Source organism: Acanthisitta chloris, unplaced genomic scaffold (genome assembly GCF_000695815.1).
Source record: "Acanthisitta chloris isolate BGI_N310 unplaced genomic scaffold, ASM69581v1 scaffold9577, whole genome shotgun sequence".
NCBI classification, from domain to species: domain Eukaryota; kingdom Metazoa; phylum Chordata; class Aves; order Passeriformes; family Acanthisittidae; genus Acanthisitta; species Acanthisitta chloris.
Genome location: NW_008680917.1, coordinates 47,122 through 60,642, shown reverse-complemented (window position 1 = coordinate 60,642; position 13,521 = coordinate 47,122). Strand labels below are relative to the sequence as shown.

The 13,521-nt window shown below is 42.0% G+C and overlaps 2 protein-coding genes across 3 annotated transcripts in view; one reads left to right on the top strand and one right to left on the bottom strand.

The window, feature by feature from the left end:
• DFNA5 (deafness, autosomal dominant 5) overlaps window positions 1-1,561 on the top strand; it is a 22,669-nt gene extending 21,108 nt beyond the window's left edge. Inside the window, exons 9-10 of the mRNA XM_009077897.1 lie at window positions 26-99; window positions 1,331-1,561. Of these exons, the coding sequence (XP_009076145.1) occupies window positions 26-99; window positions 1,331-1,561 (305 nt within the window). The remainder of the gene's footprint in view (window positions 1-25; window positions 100-1,330) is intronic.
• Window positions 1,562-11,021: 9,460 nt separating this feature from the next.
• MPP6 (membrane protein, palmitoylated 6 (MAGUK p55 subfamily member 6)) overlaps window positions 11,022-13,521 on the bottom strand; it is a 24,920-nt gene continuing 22,420 nt past the window's right edge. For both annotated transcript variants that reach the window (XM_009077895.1, XM_009077896.1), the window contains exon 11: window positions 11,022-11,842. In XM_009077895.1, the coding sequence (XP_009076143.1) occupies window positions 11,666-11,842 (177 nt within the window). In that variant the 3' untranslated portion in view covers window positions 11,022-11,665. The remainder of the gene's footprint in view (window positions 11,843-13,521) is intronic.

The window sequence follows — 13,521 nt, the reverse complement described above, 5'->3', positions numbered from 1 at the left end:
TTCCCTATTAATGTTTCCTTCACAGAGCTGTCTGATTACACTCTTGCCTTGCTGCGTGCCTGCTGTGATCTCCAGGTTGTTCCAGCTTTGTGTTGTTTGGTGAGTAATGGAGATGTGATTGTGGCATGTGGGCCCAGCAGTGGGAATGGTCATGTCCTCCCTCGGCCTTACTGTGTTTCTTACCCAATAAAGGAGATGTCAAGCTCCAGTGCAGATTTCAGCTGTAGGCATTGCTTAGCCAAGGTCAGGCTCTGACAGTGGCAAGTGAAGCACATAATTTACTGCAGGTGGATGCCTAACTTCTAAACATTTCTGTGTTTTGGAGATTTCATTGGTTGTGAGCAAAATACAATTGTAAATTAAGCTCAGATTTTAATTTGAGTCTCCCTATTTTAAAGTCTCAGTAACAGTAATCACCTGCCCATGGGAAACAGAAATTTTGCTTTTGATAGCTGCATTGCTGGGGCTTTGGCAAACTCTGAAGTCCCAAAACTCTGAGGTCATTCACTGAAACTGCTGAAGGGATGGTGCAGGGCGTTAGAGGGATAGAACACCTCTCCTGTGAGGACAGAGTAAGAGAATTGGGTTTGTTCAGCCTGGAAAAGAGAAGGCTTCAGGGTGACCTAATTGCAGCCTTCCCATACCCAAAGGGAGTCTACAAGAAAGATGGAGAGAGTCTTTACAAGGGCATGTAGTGATAGGACAAGGGGGAATGGACTCAGACTGAAAGAGTAGGGTTAGGTTTGATATTGGGAAGAAATTGTTTACTGTGAGGGTGCTGAGGCACTGAGACAGGTTGCCCAGAGATATCATGGTTGCCCCATCCCTGAAAGTGTTCAAGGCCAGGCTGGACGGGGCTCTGAGCAATCTGGGTTAGTGGGAGGTGTCCCTGCCTATGGCAGGGGGTTGGAACTGGATGATCTTTAAGGTCCCTCCCAAGCCAAACCATTCTGTGATTCTATGGCTTTTTTAGCTTTTTAAGCTCACTTACAATAATAATAATAATATAAACCTTTAAATCTGTATGGGCAAGGAGAGTGCTACTGTTTGCTCAGTGAGAGTTAAGTGTGATGTGCAGTGAGAGAAGTTGTCCTGGGGGGAGGACACAGTAGGACATATGTTTCTCCTTAAAGGGTGCCAAAGAGTTCTGGTTCTGGATCAGTACATGGTACTTGTCAAGTCTAATGGCAAAGGGAATCTTCCCCTTTTGCTGCTGCCTGATGAGCTCTCCAGTGGCTTTGTAGGAAAGAGCTGAGCTGTGTGGTGTCAGGAACAGCACTGCGTGGAGAATGTTTTAATGCCTCTGTCTTTTGCTCTCTCATAAATGCAGCCTAACGTTGCTTCAGCCGATGGCACTGTGGCGGTGAGCAGTCCTTTGGTGGCCACTCTCACTGACAGAGGAAGATTTGATGTCGTGCAAAGGCTGTTTGCTTCATCAAACATTCATTTGGAAATGACAGAGTCTTCTGTAAAAGCTGTAACTACGAAAGAACCTGGATTCTTCCCACTTGTTCTTTATGTTGCACTGTATGGATTTCATGCTTTAGGTGGGAATGTATAAGAGCGTTACTGAGTATCCACTTTCTGCTGTAGCCTGTTCTATGTTCTGTAGCTCTGTAGCATTGGTGTGTTTGGGCTAGCAGTAGAGCTGCTCTGTTGGGTACTGGGTTAGGGCAGTCAGGGGCACTCGGCACACCTGGGGTGTGCTCTGCACTGCTGTGCTACTGCTTTGCAATTTCACTAAGGTATATCTGTCTGCAGTGGAAAATACATAAATAAGGGATGAAGGGGAGGAATTAAAAAGAGAGAAGCCTCGAAGAGAAATTGAACATCATAGCTGTTGTGGTAGGTGTCAGATCTGCAGGGCAGTAGTAGCCTGATTGCTTGCATTAATATGCGTGGGAGAAAACAGTGAAGTACAAACTGCTTTTTGTAAGCAAGCAAACAAGCAGGCTGTGGAAATCCAGGGTTCTGCATTGCAGCAACTGCTTTGCTCCTTTAAGACTGGATGTGCAGAATGCCTTTGGAGCAGGTGGAACAGAGGGCTCTCACAGAGGTACTTGATTAGGTTCTCTTATTACATGTTGTTTGGCTTTATGGATGTGAACTGCACACTGCAGCAAATAAAACCACTCTTTTTCAAAAACCAAGCCCACCTTAGGGATTTATGCCTCTGCAGGGCATTTATGTTTTCTGGTTAGGTTTTACTCACCTTAGCAGGTTTCAGCTGTTTAGATTGCACTCTGAGGTACAACAGTGAGTACCTTTTGGTGTGTGCACGTGAAGGGTCCCTGGTGCACACCCCAAAAATTATCATTTTACCCATATGACATTTTAAGTGCAGATATTTTGTTTGTTTCTTTGACTAACAGCAAAGTGTTAGTAAAGCACTATGTGCTTTGAACTATTTTGTCTTTTTTTTATCTTAATTTTTTGCAATTGTGGGTGGAACAGACGTTCAGCAGAGATCAGTGTAAACGTGGGCTTGGGAAGATGATGTTCCAGGTAAGTGGAACATCCGTGCTTGCAGATAAGATTGTGAGGTGGCTGACAGACCAACAAGCAGGTGCCTGTGTGTGGGTGATCAGTAACCCCAACAGTGTGGCTGGTGGGTAGGAGTCCTGGCTCGGTTTCCTGCTCTATTCCCACATGGTCTTGAGCAGATTGTCTGAGAGGCCTTTAAACAGTCACATCTGTTCAGCTTTCCCTGAGGACGTGAACTTTGCAAAAGAGCACTGTGGTACCTTTCCATATCCTCAGAGCTCAGGATCCCTCTGCATACTGCTCTGTGGGTGTTTCTGCAGCTCATCTGTGAAATGAAGCTGATGGTGTTTCCTGAACCCTGCATTGGTGTAGATGGAAATGCCCTTTAGGAGGATGGAAGCATGTGACTGCTCCTGGTATGTTTGTAAATGAAAATGTCTTCTTTTGCCTACTCAAAAATTGCCTCTGTACCTAACTAGTTTATCAAAACCTTCTCTTAAATGTTATGTCAAAACAATAGAATAACTTAAAACCTCATGCATGTAATTTCCATTGTTTTTCTTTTGGGGATTCCTGCCATGCCTTTGGCCTTGAGAGTTGGTGCATACAGCTGGCAAGTGGCTGTGTGGGCATCCACATGGTGCTACTGTCCATGTGCTCTGAGAGTCCTTATAGAGCTTTGAGTCTTATGTGCACTACATTGTGTAACTGCTTTCAGGGTGTGTAGTGTTGTATCACAGATGTAGGAGAGGGGATTTGTCTGAAGAGGCAGAAAACCCTCCCAAACACTTGGGTGTTCTATGGCGACATCATTAAAAAAAGAGAGGTTTTGTTTCCTGCTATTTTGAATTCAGATGTAATTAGGCTTTTGCTTCAGCTTAAATCCATGGAACAGGATCAGGCTGAGGAGCATAGCAGTTGCTGACAAAGCTGAGGTGAGGGCACCTGAGGGGCTGGCAGTGTTTATGGCACCAGGGAGCCCCAGCAGCTTCAGCACTTAATGGCAGTAACCACAGTCAAGGAGGATGTAGAGTCCTGTTGTTGTAACCCTGACAGATGGGAACTGGGGGAGACATTGGCTGTGTGTGTGTGTGACACTCACCTCCGGTGCAGGTCTAGCACTGTGCCCTGTGCCCAGGGTGAGGGGGCAGGGGAAGAGGCAAATACCTAGCAAGGAGGAGCCATGGGAGCAGCAGCACCGGGGCCTCTGCTCAGGGGTGCAGAGGCAGGAGTCAGGGCAGCCTTGGACTTACACAACAGGAGACTCTTGGGCAAACAGCAGAGAGCCCGCAGGCTTCCTGCTAGTTAAGAGGATTGCTTGGGTCTCTTGGCTCCTCACCTCATCTGCTGCCATGCTTTTAGGATGGATCAGTGCATCTGCAGAAGCCATTGGGTGCACTTCAGTCTCGGCTTTATCCTTTTACGTGCTCTTTGTGGAGGGGTTTCCCAGTTTTCCTCCATTTGGCAGCAGTCCTGTGACCACAGAAGCACCTGTAGAGCAGCAGGTAGGATAGGATGGCCTTTTTGCAACTGAGTGAGCAGCACAGCTGGGCAAAAACACTAAAGCAGGTTATATGTTCATCATTTTCTCTCCAGTTCCTTCTTCCATGCTGTTGAAAACGGGATTCTTATGCACATTAATTTTAAGAATATGTCAGACTGGGAATATGAAGATCCCAGGGAGCAGCAGAAGCAGTCAGTCTCTCTCTCTCTCTCTCTCTCTCTCTCTCTCTCTAGTAACTCCTGTCCTGCCCTTCCCTAAGCTAAGAGCATAAGCTCTTCAGGGACCCAGCCTAAGCTGCACTGATTCAAATTAATTCAGAACCCACTTCAGAAGAGCTGGATGTGCATCCACTACATCTTCGACAAACCAGCAATTCCTTGTGACAGGCTGGCCTCATACAGAAAGTGCTTTTTCAAGGTTAGCTGTGGTCTGCCTTAGGAAAAGAGCTGTAGGGTGTTCCAGAGAAGGCAGAAGCTTGTCTCATAAAAGGGTTGATTTCACACCTCCTCAAACTGCCACTTCTTCCCTTTGCATTCCCCAGGAGGAAGGGGGGAAGAACCCACACCTTTGCAATTCGGAAGGAGGTCAGTAGCCTCTTTGCAAAGAGTTATGTGCTGTCTCCAGAGGACCAGCAGCAGGCTCAGCCTGCTGCCAGTAACCAGCACTTGCCTCCTCCAAGCTGCTCAGTCCTGAGTCCCCTGGGCGTTTGGACAGCGGCTAATTACAGTGTGAGCCCAGGAGAACAACTCCCTGAGTGCCAAGAGGCACCCAGAGTCAGCAGTGATGACATTTGCAGGGTGGCTGAAGAGGCCCCAAGGGCTCTCTATACATGGAGATTTGGCACATTTGAGAACATTGAGCTAAACAAGACCAACTGAAAAGCTGCTTTTCTGAACATGGAGCACCGAGTAAAAGGCAGAGGTGCCAGACTGCTGCTTGATACCTCATTAGGCTAAAATTCAGAGTATGACCAAAAAAAAAAATCAGAAAAAACCCAGTTATGTTTTTTCAATATTAAATCTTTATTATATACAAAAATATTTTGTTGGGAATTAACAGAATTTCATCATTTGTACATTAACATTTTTATGTTTGGCTGTGTTTATTGTGAAAATATTAGCTGTGAAAAAGACAAGGGGGTCTTAGAAAACAATCACAATTTAAAAACGTCCCATGTAGTAGCTGACTTTAGCAGTATGAAGTCACAATGCTAACAAGTCCCAGCCCTAGGCCTGCTCTACAGTACTGTATTCAAACAGTAAGGTACTAAATCATCTTCAGGTTTACATTAAAAAGTTTAGCTAATAGTTAAGATTTTTTTATAGGAAGTTTTCAACTAAAGAAACTATTTCCTATAGGAGAGCAGTTTTGAAAGTTTTACAAATGTCAAATGTAGTTTAATACGCTGTAGAAATAATTTTAAAAAAGCGAACCCAAAACAAACCACAAGAGTTTCCAACAAGCAAAAACAGTTGTGAGAAAAAGCAAGGTAAGGAAATGCACAGTGACAGAGTTCTAATACACATTAAAACCCAAACACTTAAACAAGATCCTACAGTTCTTAGCCCGGTGTGGGGTGGGGGAGCCACAAACCTCCTTGTTCTAAACCCCGGGGAAGTAAAGTGCTCCTTACACCACAGTGCACAAATGTCACACTCGGGCGCTCGATGATGGGGGGCTGGGGGTGGGGAAGGGATGCTCGACATGCATTTTCTTAGGGGGGAAAACACATTTCAACAGTTATCTCCATATATAAATGTGTACAAGACCTAAACCAAAAGAAATCAGTCCAAAAATCTTTTTACAGCCAAAGGTTTGGCTGCCACCCCTGGAACATACAAAGCAGTGCCTTTCAGTTTGCTCTACCCTATGTATCATGTAAGAGGTCAAACAATGGAGAAGTTACTTGGGGTTTTGTAAGAGGCTCTACTGCATTCTAGGTAAATGTTGGCTACTTATGGAGTAATCCTTGGCTCAGCCATGAGGACCAGCCAGAATTGCATGGGGAAGCATTAGCATGGAGCTAGTGATGTAAAAAGGAAAAGGATAAATGGGATAAAGTGTTTCCAGGACTACTTTAACTATGTTATCCGACCACTGCCCTAGTAACCGAAGGAACTCCGTACCCAACAAGCGTAAGAAACAGTTCCAAATACTGAGAGCAAAATTCACATTTACTTCAAGTGTAATTTAGTCTATAAAATATAAATATTGCTGAACCCCTGCTGAAAAAAACAAATTCTGTTCGTAGGTGAAACTGCTCAATAGCCTTCACCAAGCTGGGGTTTGTTTTTAAGCCTCTACGGTAAATCCCAGCTGCAGTACCAGAAAAGGAGCTGAGAATTCAGCAGTTAGAAATGTGACAGTTTGTGGAACAGTTTCCCACCATGGAGAATTCAGGTAAATTAGCAGATACTGCATGAATTACTTGCAGTATTTACCCTAAGTTTTATTTATATATATGTGTGTCCATATGAGCACACTTTTAAAATGCTTGGAAGCCAAAGCTGCCTCTGAAAACTGGTTACTTTACAACTGTTTTCACTCTACTTCTATTTTTAGTATCTGTCTTGGGCCTAACACCAGTAAGTTGTACCAGTCCTAAATAGTGATGCTTATATTGACCACTATTTCCTCTACAAGACACAAGTTGAGAATCCCAGGTAATTCCCATCAGTAAGATTGTTAAACATACAAGAAAACCAAGGACAGGCAAAAAAAACAAACAAAAAACTCAGGAAAACCAAACCAAACAAAGAAGGGCCAGGACTTCACTTCAGCACTGTCAGTCATGACAGTCCACCACCAAAGAAAGCAAATAAAAGTACCTTTAAAAACAGAACCCCTTTCAAAGGCCCAGGAGAGGTTTGGGTGGGTGGGGACTGGCAGCTGAGGGGCATTTAAGGCAAGAGGCCTAGCAGACTACGAGTCTTTGTATGCAGTAACCACTAGGTAGACATAAACAAAGCGATCTCACCACTTTCGCAAAAGTGGCATGGTTTGGCAATAAGAATGTGGTACTTCAGCTCTTCAGAATTTGGGTGAGGCAGGACACCCTGCATGAAGCAAACAGTCCCTCTGGATTTGTGTGACAGATGTGACAGACCTGCAGCTGCAGTTTGCCTTAGAGCAATGGGGCATCTGCAGCAGGCACTGTCCAGGTACTGAGAAATGGCACCTGCCTCAAGGTTCAGTCTGAATGGAGAAGGAAACCAGAGGAAGCCTGGATGGGAAACCAAGGAATAGGTGAAGGAAGTTTGAATTTATGTTCAGAATCACAGCTCATGTGCGAGGACAGGTGGTAACCCATACCCTCCTGATTTCAGGAGTGCTCTGTTCAATCATCCTCCACTGGTCCTCAAGCATAGCAGAGGCCAGCTGGGCTCTAGGGGGTACCTAGCCAGGGATTTTCTGTGTTTCAAAGGGAAACACAGATCTTAGCTGATCTTGAAGAGGGTGATCCAGCTAAAACCAAACCAAACCCAGATGACATCCTGAGCACTGAGCTCCAAGCAATCTGTACAGCAAGTCACTTAGGTATGATTTTAGAAAATGCAGTGAGTACAGAGGAGGGAAAAAAATGTCACATTTTGAACCTACCCAAGATGTGACAGTTTATATAAACACAAATTCCAAACCAATGAGCTGATCTGCCATCCTGCTCCATGAAGCTTTTGTACGACTAAGTACACAGAGCTGCCTGATCTGAGCATACAGCACAAGTCACAGATACTGCATTGGTTACAAATTCGATTTTCCTTGCCTGCAAAGGTCTGTGATTCTGCTCCAATTTTACCTTCACTGTACATTTGCTGAACATTTTGAAAGACCTTTATAAATCTATGCAAGATGACATATCCCGTTATAATTATCCCACTAAACCTGGACTGCATCTTGTCACATGATGCAGAACCTAAAGTAGACCTGCTAGTAACATTTAGAGACAGGAAGGTAATCTCCTGGGTACACATGCACCAGAGTATTTACAGGGAAGTTGAGACCGGTGCACACTTAAGGGAATTTTTGGTGAATTTAGGGAAATAACTTATGGGTCTTGGCATACTGACTGTACTTCTATGTATAACTTTTCATTCACAGGGCAACTACAGTGTTTCTTCTATAAGTCTCTATATGTACAGAATTTTACAGCACCTCATGCACTGTCCAAAACAGATAGAAATTACAGATAAATATAGAATTTTTTAGATTGAAATATCTGTATATTTAGAAAAATATACATTAGTAAACACAATAAACCAGGTAGAGAAGTGTACCAGTTCTAAAGTCTCACATGCAGGTACATTTCTGGATTAAGTCATGGTAGCTTAGTAATGTGATAACCAACATGAGCATTTTTTGTTTTACCATCCACATACATACATATACACAGACAACTATTTGATAATTTACTTTTCTAAACTACTTAAATATTTATCTTGTGATACATACCACATATCTTAAACATTTAGCAGCATCTTCGCCTCGCTCAGACACACCTATTGTACTCATTAACAGTCAATGTAAAAAGTGTTCCTGTTAGTATCTGGAAAATGAATGTTTAGTATGGAATGAGATACATGAAATCCCAGTTACTGTAACTCTTCCAAAATACTTCAAACAGCTGTTCTATAAAAATGTTTTCACGTGCTCTAAGCTGGCCTTTCATAGTGTTCTTTCTCCCCTAATTGTGCCATGCACAGGTCTGTGTCGTAACAGCTGACCTCAGAGCCTGGCAGGTACAGACTGTCAACACTGTGTATGTGACTGAAATGGCACCAGCATTACAAAAACCTCCAAGAATCATGTTTTTTGGAAAAAGCAGCTGCCATTCTCATTCTAGTCATCCTACCAGGCAATGACAAATTAAGCAGAGTGTCTGATGAAAATCTGATTTTGTTAAAAAACAAACCCAAAACCCACCACTGCAAAGAACAAACCAACCCCTCTCCCCCTCTCCACATTAAACATCCCCAGATTTAAGAGGTAAGGAGTGTGGGGTTTGGGCTGTTTTCCCCCTGGCATGCAGACATCCAGCTGAAACCTGCAGACACTTGGATATGATCTCTGTGGACAACCCAAGCAAGTAATTTTCTCTTATTGCTTCAGAATTGTACTGCTCATTGGCATTCACATTACCACCACCCAATGCTCAGCCACCAGGCTCCACTGGGCCTGATTTCAGAGCACTGGGTGAAGCTGTGGTGAAAGCAAAAGCTTTAGGCTTTAGCAAATATGTGGCTATTTTGGAGATTGCTAACTAGGGAGACTCTTTTGACAGCATTTCTCCCTGGGATGGAAACAGAAGGAGCAGAGAGGTTTTCCTAACTAAACCTTGGTGTCCATGTTTCACGTGTTTCATTTGGTTAAGTAAACATAAAGAAGGTGGAAATGATTGATGTTTGCAATATAAAGTACTATGGTGTGTAAACTGAAGAATCTTCTCATTCCATTCATTAAGGAAGAGTGAACTCAGCCCACTTTTGGCATCACAAACAGAGTATTTTTCTAACCCTAATGAAAAGGCATCATATCTGTCCAGACAGCACATCTTATTTACAGCACACGGAGGTCTCCTATTACACAGTATGCAAACACAGTTCAGTCATGTTCAGCATCTAGTGCCAAAAGCAAATCATTAAAATAGCCAAGCAACAGCCCTGCTATCATTTGCTGCTACACACAACACTTGATCCGTTTCTCAAAGCAGCCTCTGAGCCATAGGATCACAGAGCATGTCTCCTGGGAAAGGAAACTCAAGAGTCCCATGCTGGTGCCACATTTAAAAGCTCTGCCAAACGTAAACAAAACCAGAGAAAACACATCCTGAAAAGTATAACAACAAAACAAAGCAGTGGTACAAATTTTCCTTAGAGAATGTCATATTCCCTCCAAAAGACTGAAATCTCTGTATTAAGAGCCACAAAGATTTCCTGTGCTATACACAAATTCGACTAACACCTTCCATACACACTGGGATTTCAAGTCCCCTCTGCCCCTTTTCCCCCACAACAACCAACCTCATAGGCTTTGTAAAAATCATCTGTAGTATACGGGTGTTTTGAGGTTTGTTTTTTTTTAACACACTTTTCCTACACTGAATCAACTTCATTTTTTCTTTTCTTTGTGCACATCAAAAAGTCTTTTGAGAGCCCCAGGAAGCAATACTGTTTTACCCTGTCTAAGCCTTGTCTTCCTCCAGGAATAGTTCTGAGGAAGCTGCCTTTCCATAGCATTCTGTGTCACACTTTGGTGTTGAAAAAGAATGCAGGAGTCAGGTGCCTGTCATGAGATGGAAGAGAAATTAAACAAGCAGATGACTTTGGACACCTAACCCAGTAAGTGATGGTGAATGTGACTATATACAACAGCTGACACCATAAGACATGGTCACAAAAAGAGCCAGTCTGAGCAACAAGCTGTGTTCTCGTTCTGTTTCACATCAGCCTAAGTTTTGATCAATGAACTTGAACCTAATATGAATGACACCAATGAGCCTACTGAGGGGAGACTGTCACTAAACAAAACACATTGCAAAACAAAAAAAAAGGTATAAACTACATTGCTTTTTAGCAGTAAGCTTCCAATTCACAAGCTAGCTAATGAAAAAGTCAATTAAAAAGAGCACAGAAATGTCATTACACAACACTCATAAAAATACAGCAGTTGGTCACACACAAATATTCAAAAGATAATTTAGAACTCAGCTAGACATCACAGGAAATGAAGCCACAGATCACTATACAAATACAGAACAATGTCCTAAGAAAAGAAAATGCCCTTTTTTTTCTTTTTTTTTTAAACAATGTGTTTTCACAGGTGTGAATAAATAGTCCTAAGCATTAAGTGTCACCTGAAAGGCTCCACGTTATCAGGTTCTCACTCACTCCACCACTATTCCAATTGCACTGAATCACCTTAAGTATGAGCTTCCTAATGTCAGTACTTCAACTGCAATGGGCTAAGGGGTTGGCTCCAAAGGAAGCCTAACAAGCAGCTTGCAAGGTATTGCTCTATGTTATTTTAGGAGACAGATATAAGGGAACCTACACAACAGTTGTCTAAATCAAGAAGAGATCAAGAACTTGTGAAACATCAGAAATGCACCAACATTAAGCCAAAAGAAGCTGGAGCAATGGAGCTGTGTGTTTGCTGCTGCTTTTAATATTTAAAGTTCTGCTCCCATTAAATTATTAATTTTTAAGGAAGAAAAAAAACCCCGAAGAAATTAGTGTTCTTTCCTAATAAGAGCTATAGACTTTTGATCAGTTAAACACTGACATTAACTAATTTTACAAAAATTGTTTCAAGTATCCTTTTTTTTTAATCACAGTGAAAATGTAAGACCAAGATGCAAATGTTGAAGTGAATGACTGAAGGTTTCTTAGATGAAAAAGGCAAAAGTACTAAATCAAAACATAGAAAAATGCTTAAACGCATTTCCTTCATGTGATATGAATAGAAAGGTTATCTGTAAAAAGTTAGAAAAATTAAAATAAATTACATATTTAAGTACACTTTCTCTTCAACATCTTTATAAAAATTCAGAACAGTGTACTTTGGAATATACACAGAGTAAAAATGCACAGGTGCCGTAGGTTATCACCAGTATCTACAGGTCACGTTAGTGTATTTGCTGCTGTTGGTTTGATTTGTTACTTAAGCTCCTCCTGAGACACCTCAATACACCCAACTGATGGGGACCCACTGTGGCTCCAGCCTCAGTCTCTCGATGGCATTCTGGAGCTTCTCAAAGGCTTTGTCCAGGTTGTCATTTACAATGGTCAGGTCGAAGTAGTGGTTGTAAGCTCTCTGGATCCGGGCGCTTTCATCCACTGTTTTCTTCAAATCAGTGTCCTGTGGAACAGATTTTTAAGGATTACTAAACCTAAATCTTACTAAAGATTTAAAGGTAAGTCTTGGAAAATCCTTGTAAATACAGGAGAGTATCCCTTCAGTACATACTGCAACTGTTTAAAGCTGTATACTGAACACATTTTAAAAACAAGGAAAGTTTTTATCTATAGTAAATCCACACAGAACTTCAGCTAAAATACATTGAAAGGGCTGAGAAAGTTATGAGCTGTGCCAATGTTGTTAAATATGGCAAGAAAACACTTGCAAATCTTGCAGTTTTGAAGAAAATCACTAGAAGCACATGGACTCAGGCTGGTGTGCAGTTAATCGTTTCATCTGTGCAACTGATGATCCAACCAGAACAAAATTAGTGCTCCAGGATGAGTCAATCAGTTCTGCAAATGTATTTGTGCCCCTTTTATCTTTACAGAAGCCACCAAAAATCCAAGAGGTAAATTAGTATGAAATGAATACCAATGAAAGATGCATTTCTAGCAGAATACCTTACGGCTTTTAGAGGCAACATTTCAGTCTTGCTCACCTGACATTAACTCCTCATTTGTAAACTACTGCAGCATTACTGTAGCAATGACATGTAGTTCTGACATGAGCTGCAAAATATGCAGGAAATTTATATTCCTACATTACGAAACCTTTGTGAAATGCCTCTGAGCATGTTTTTATGTTTCATTAGTCCTACATCCTTAGAAAATTCCTCTCCACTTTTGCACAACAGCAAATTTTTTTGTAAGCAGTTATGAGATTTGTCCCCCTTTACCATATTTATTTTATTATTTTCAAATCCTGATACAGCTTATGATATTTTGTCAATACAAAAGCCAAAATTAAAAAGTAAGTTTGCGAATAGCTTTTCCTTCACAGTAAATGAAGGAGACAAGTAAATGTACAACCACAGGAGACAGAACCTTTGCAAGGGAGTGACATGGGAAGCTAGAAGTAATACAGACAGACCCACTGAGAGGCAGAACAAAATACTTTAAATGACATTAGTTTTTCATTCGTTCAGGAAGCAGAAGAATATGAAACAGGAAATCATACTCTATACACATCTGCACAGATGCAACTCAGAATCTGTAGACATGTTAAATGCATTCTTGAAACATAACTAGGCTTCTTTATTATTCACAAGGAGAAGTAATGCAGAGGCAAGGATGTCCCTTAGGGAATCAAATATTAGGAAATCATTTTGTACTTGTCTGGACAGTTTTAACTTTCATCTTCTTGTATACGTACCACAAAATTCAGGGTTCATTTGGGGCAGGGAGAGGAAAGGCTGAGCACCCACAGAGATACCAGAATGTATAATAACCAGAATCCCTGGCTAGAAATCACGTATTCATTTAGTGCCAATACTAACTCACCCCCCATTTTACTGTTTTGAATGCCCCAACAGCATTATTCAGGATGTTGCTACTAAGCTGCAGCACTATCGTTGTCAGTTGTCAGCAAACCATGGGGCAGGGAGAGGAAAGGCTGAGCACCCACAGAGATACCAGAATGTATAATAACCAGAATCCCTGGCTAGAAATCACGTATTCATTTAGTGCCAATACTAACTCACCCCCCATTTTACTGTTTTGAATGCCCCAACAGCATTATTCAGGATGTTGCTACTAAGCTGCAGCACTATCGTTGTCAGTTGTCAGCAAACCATTTCT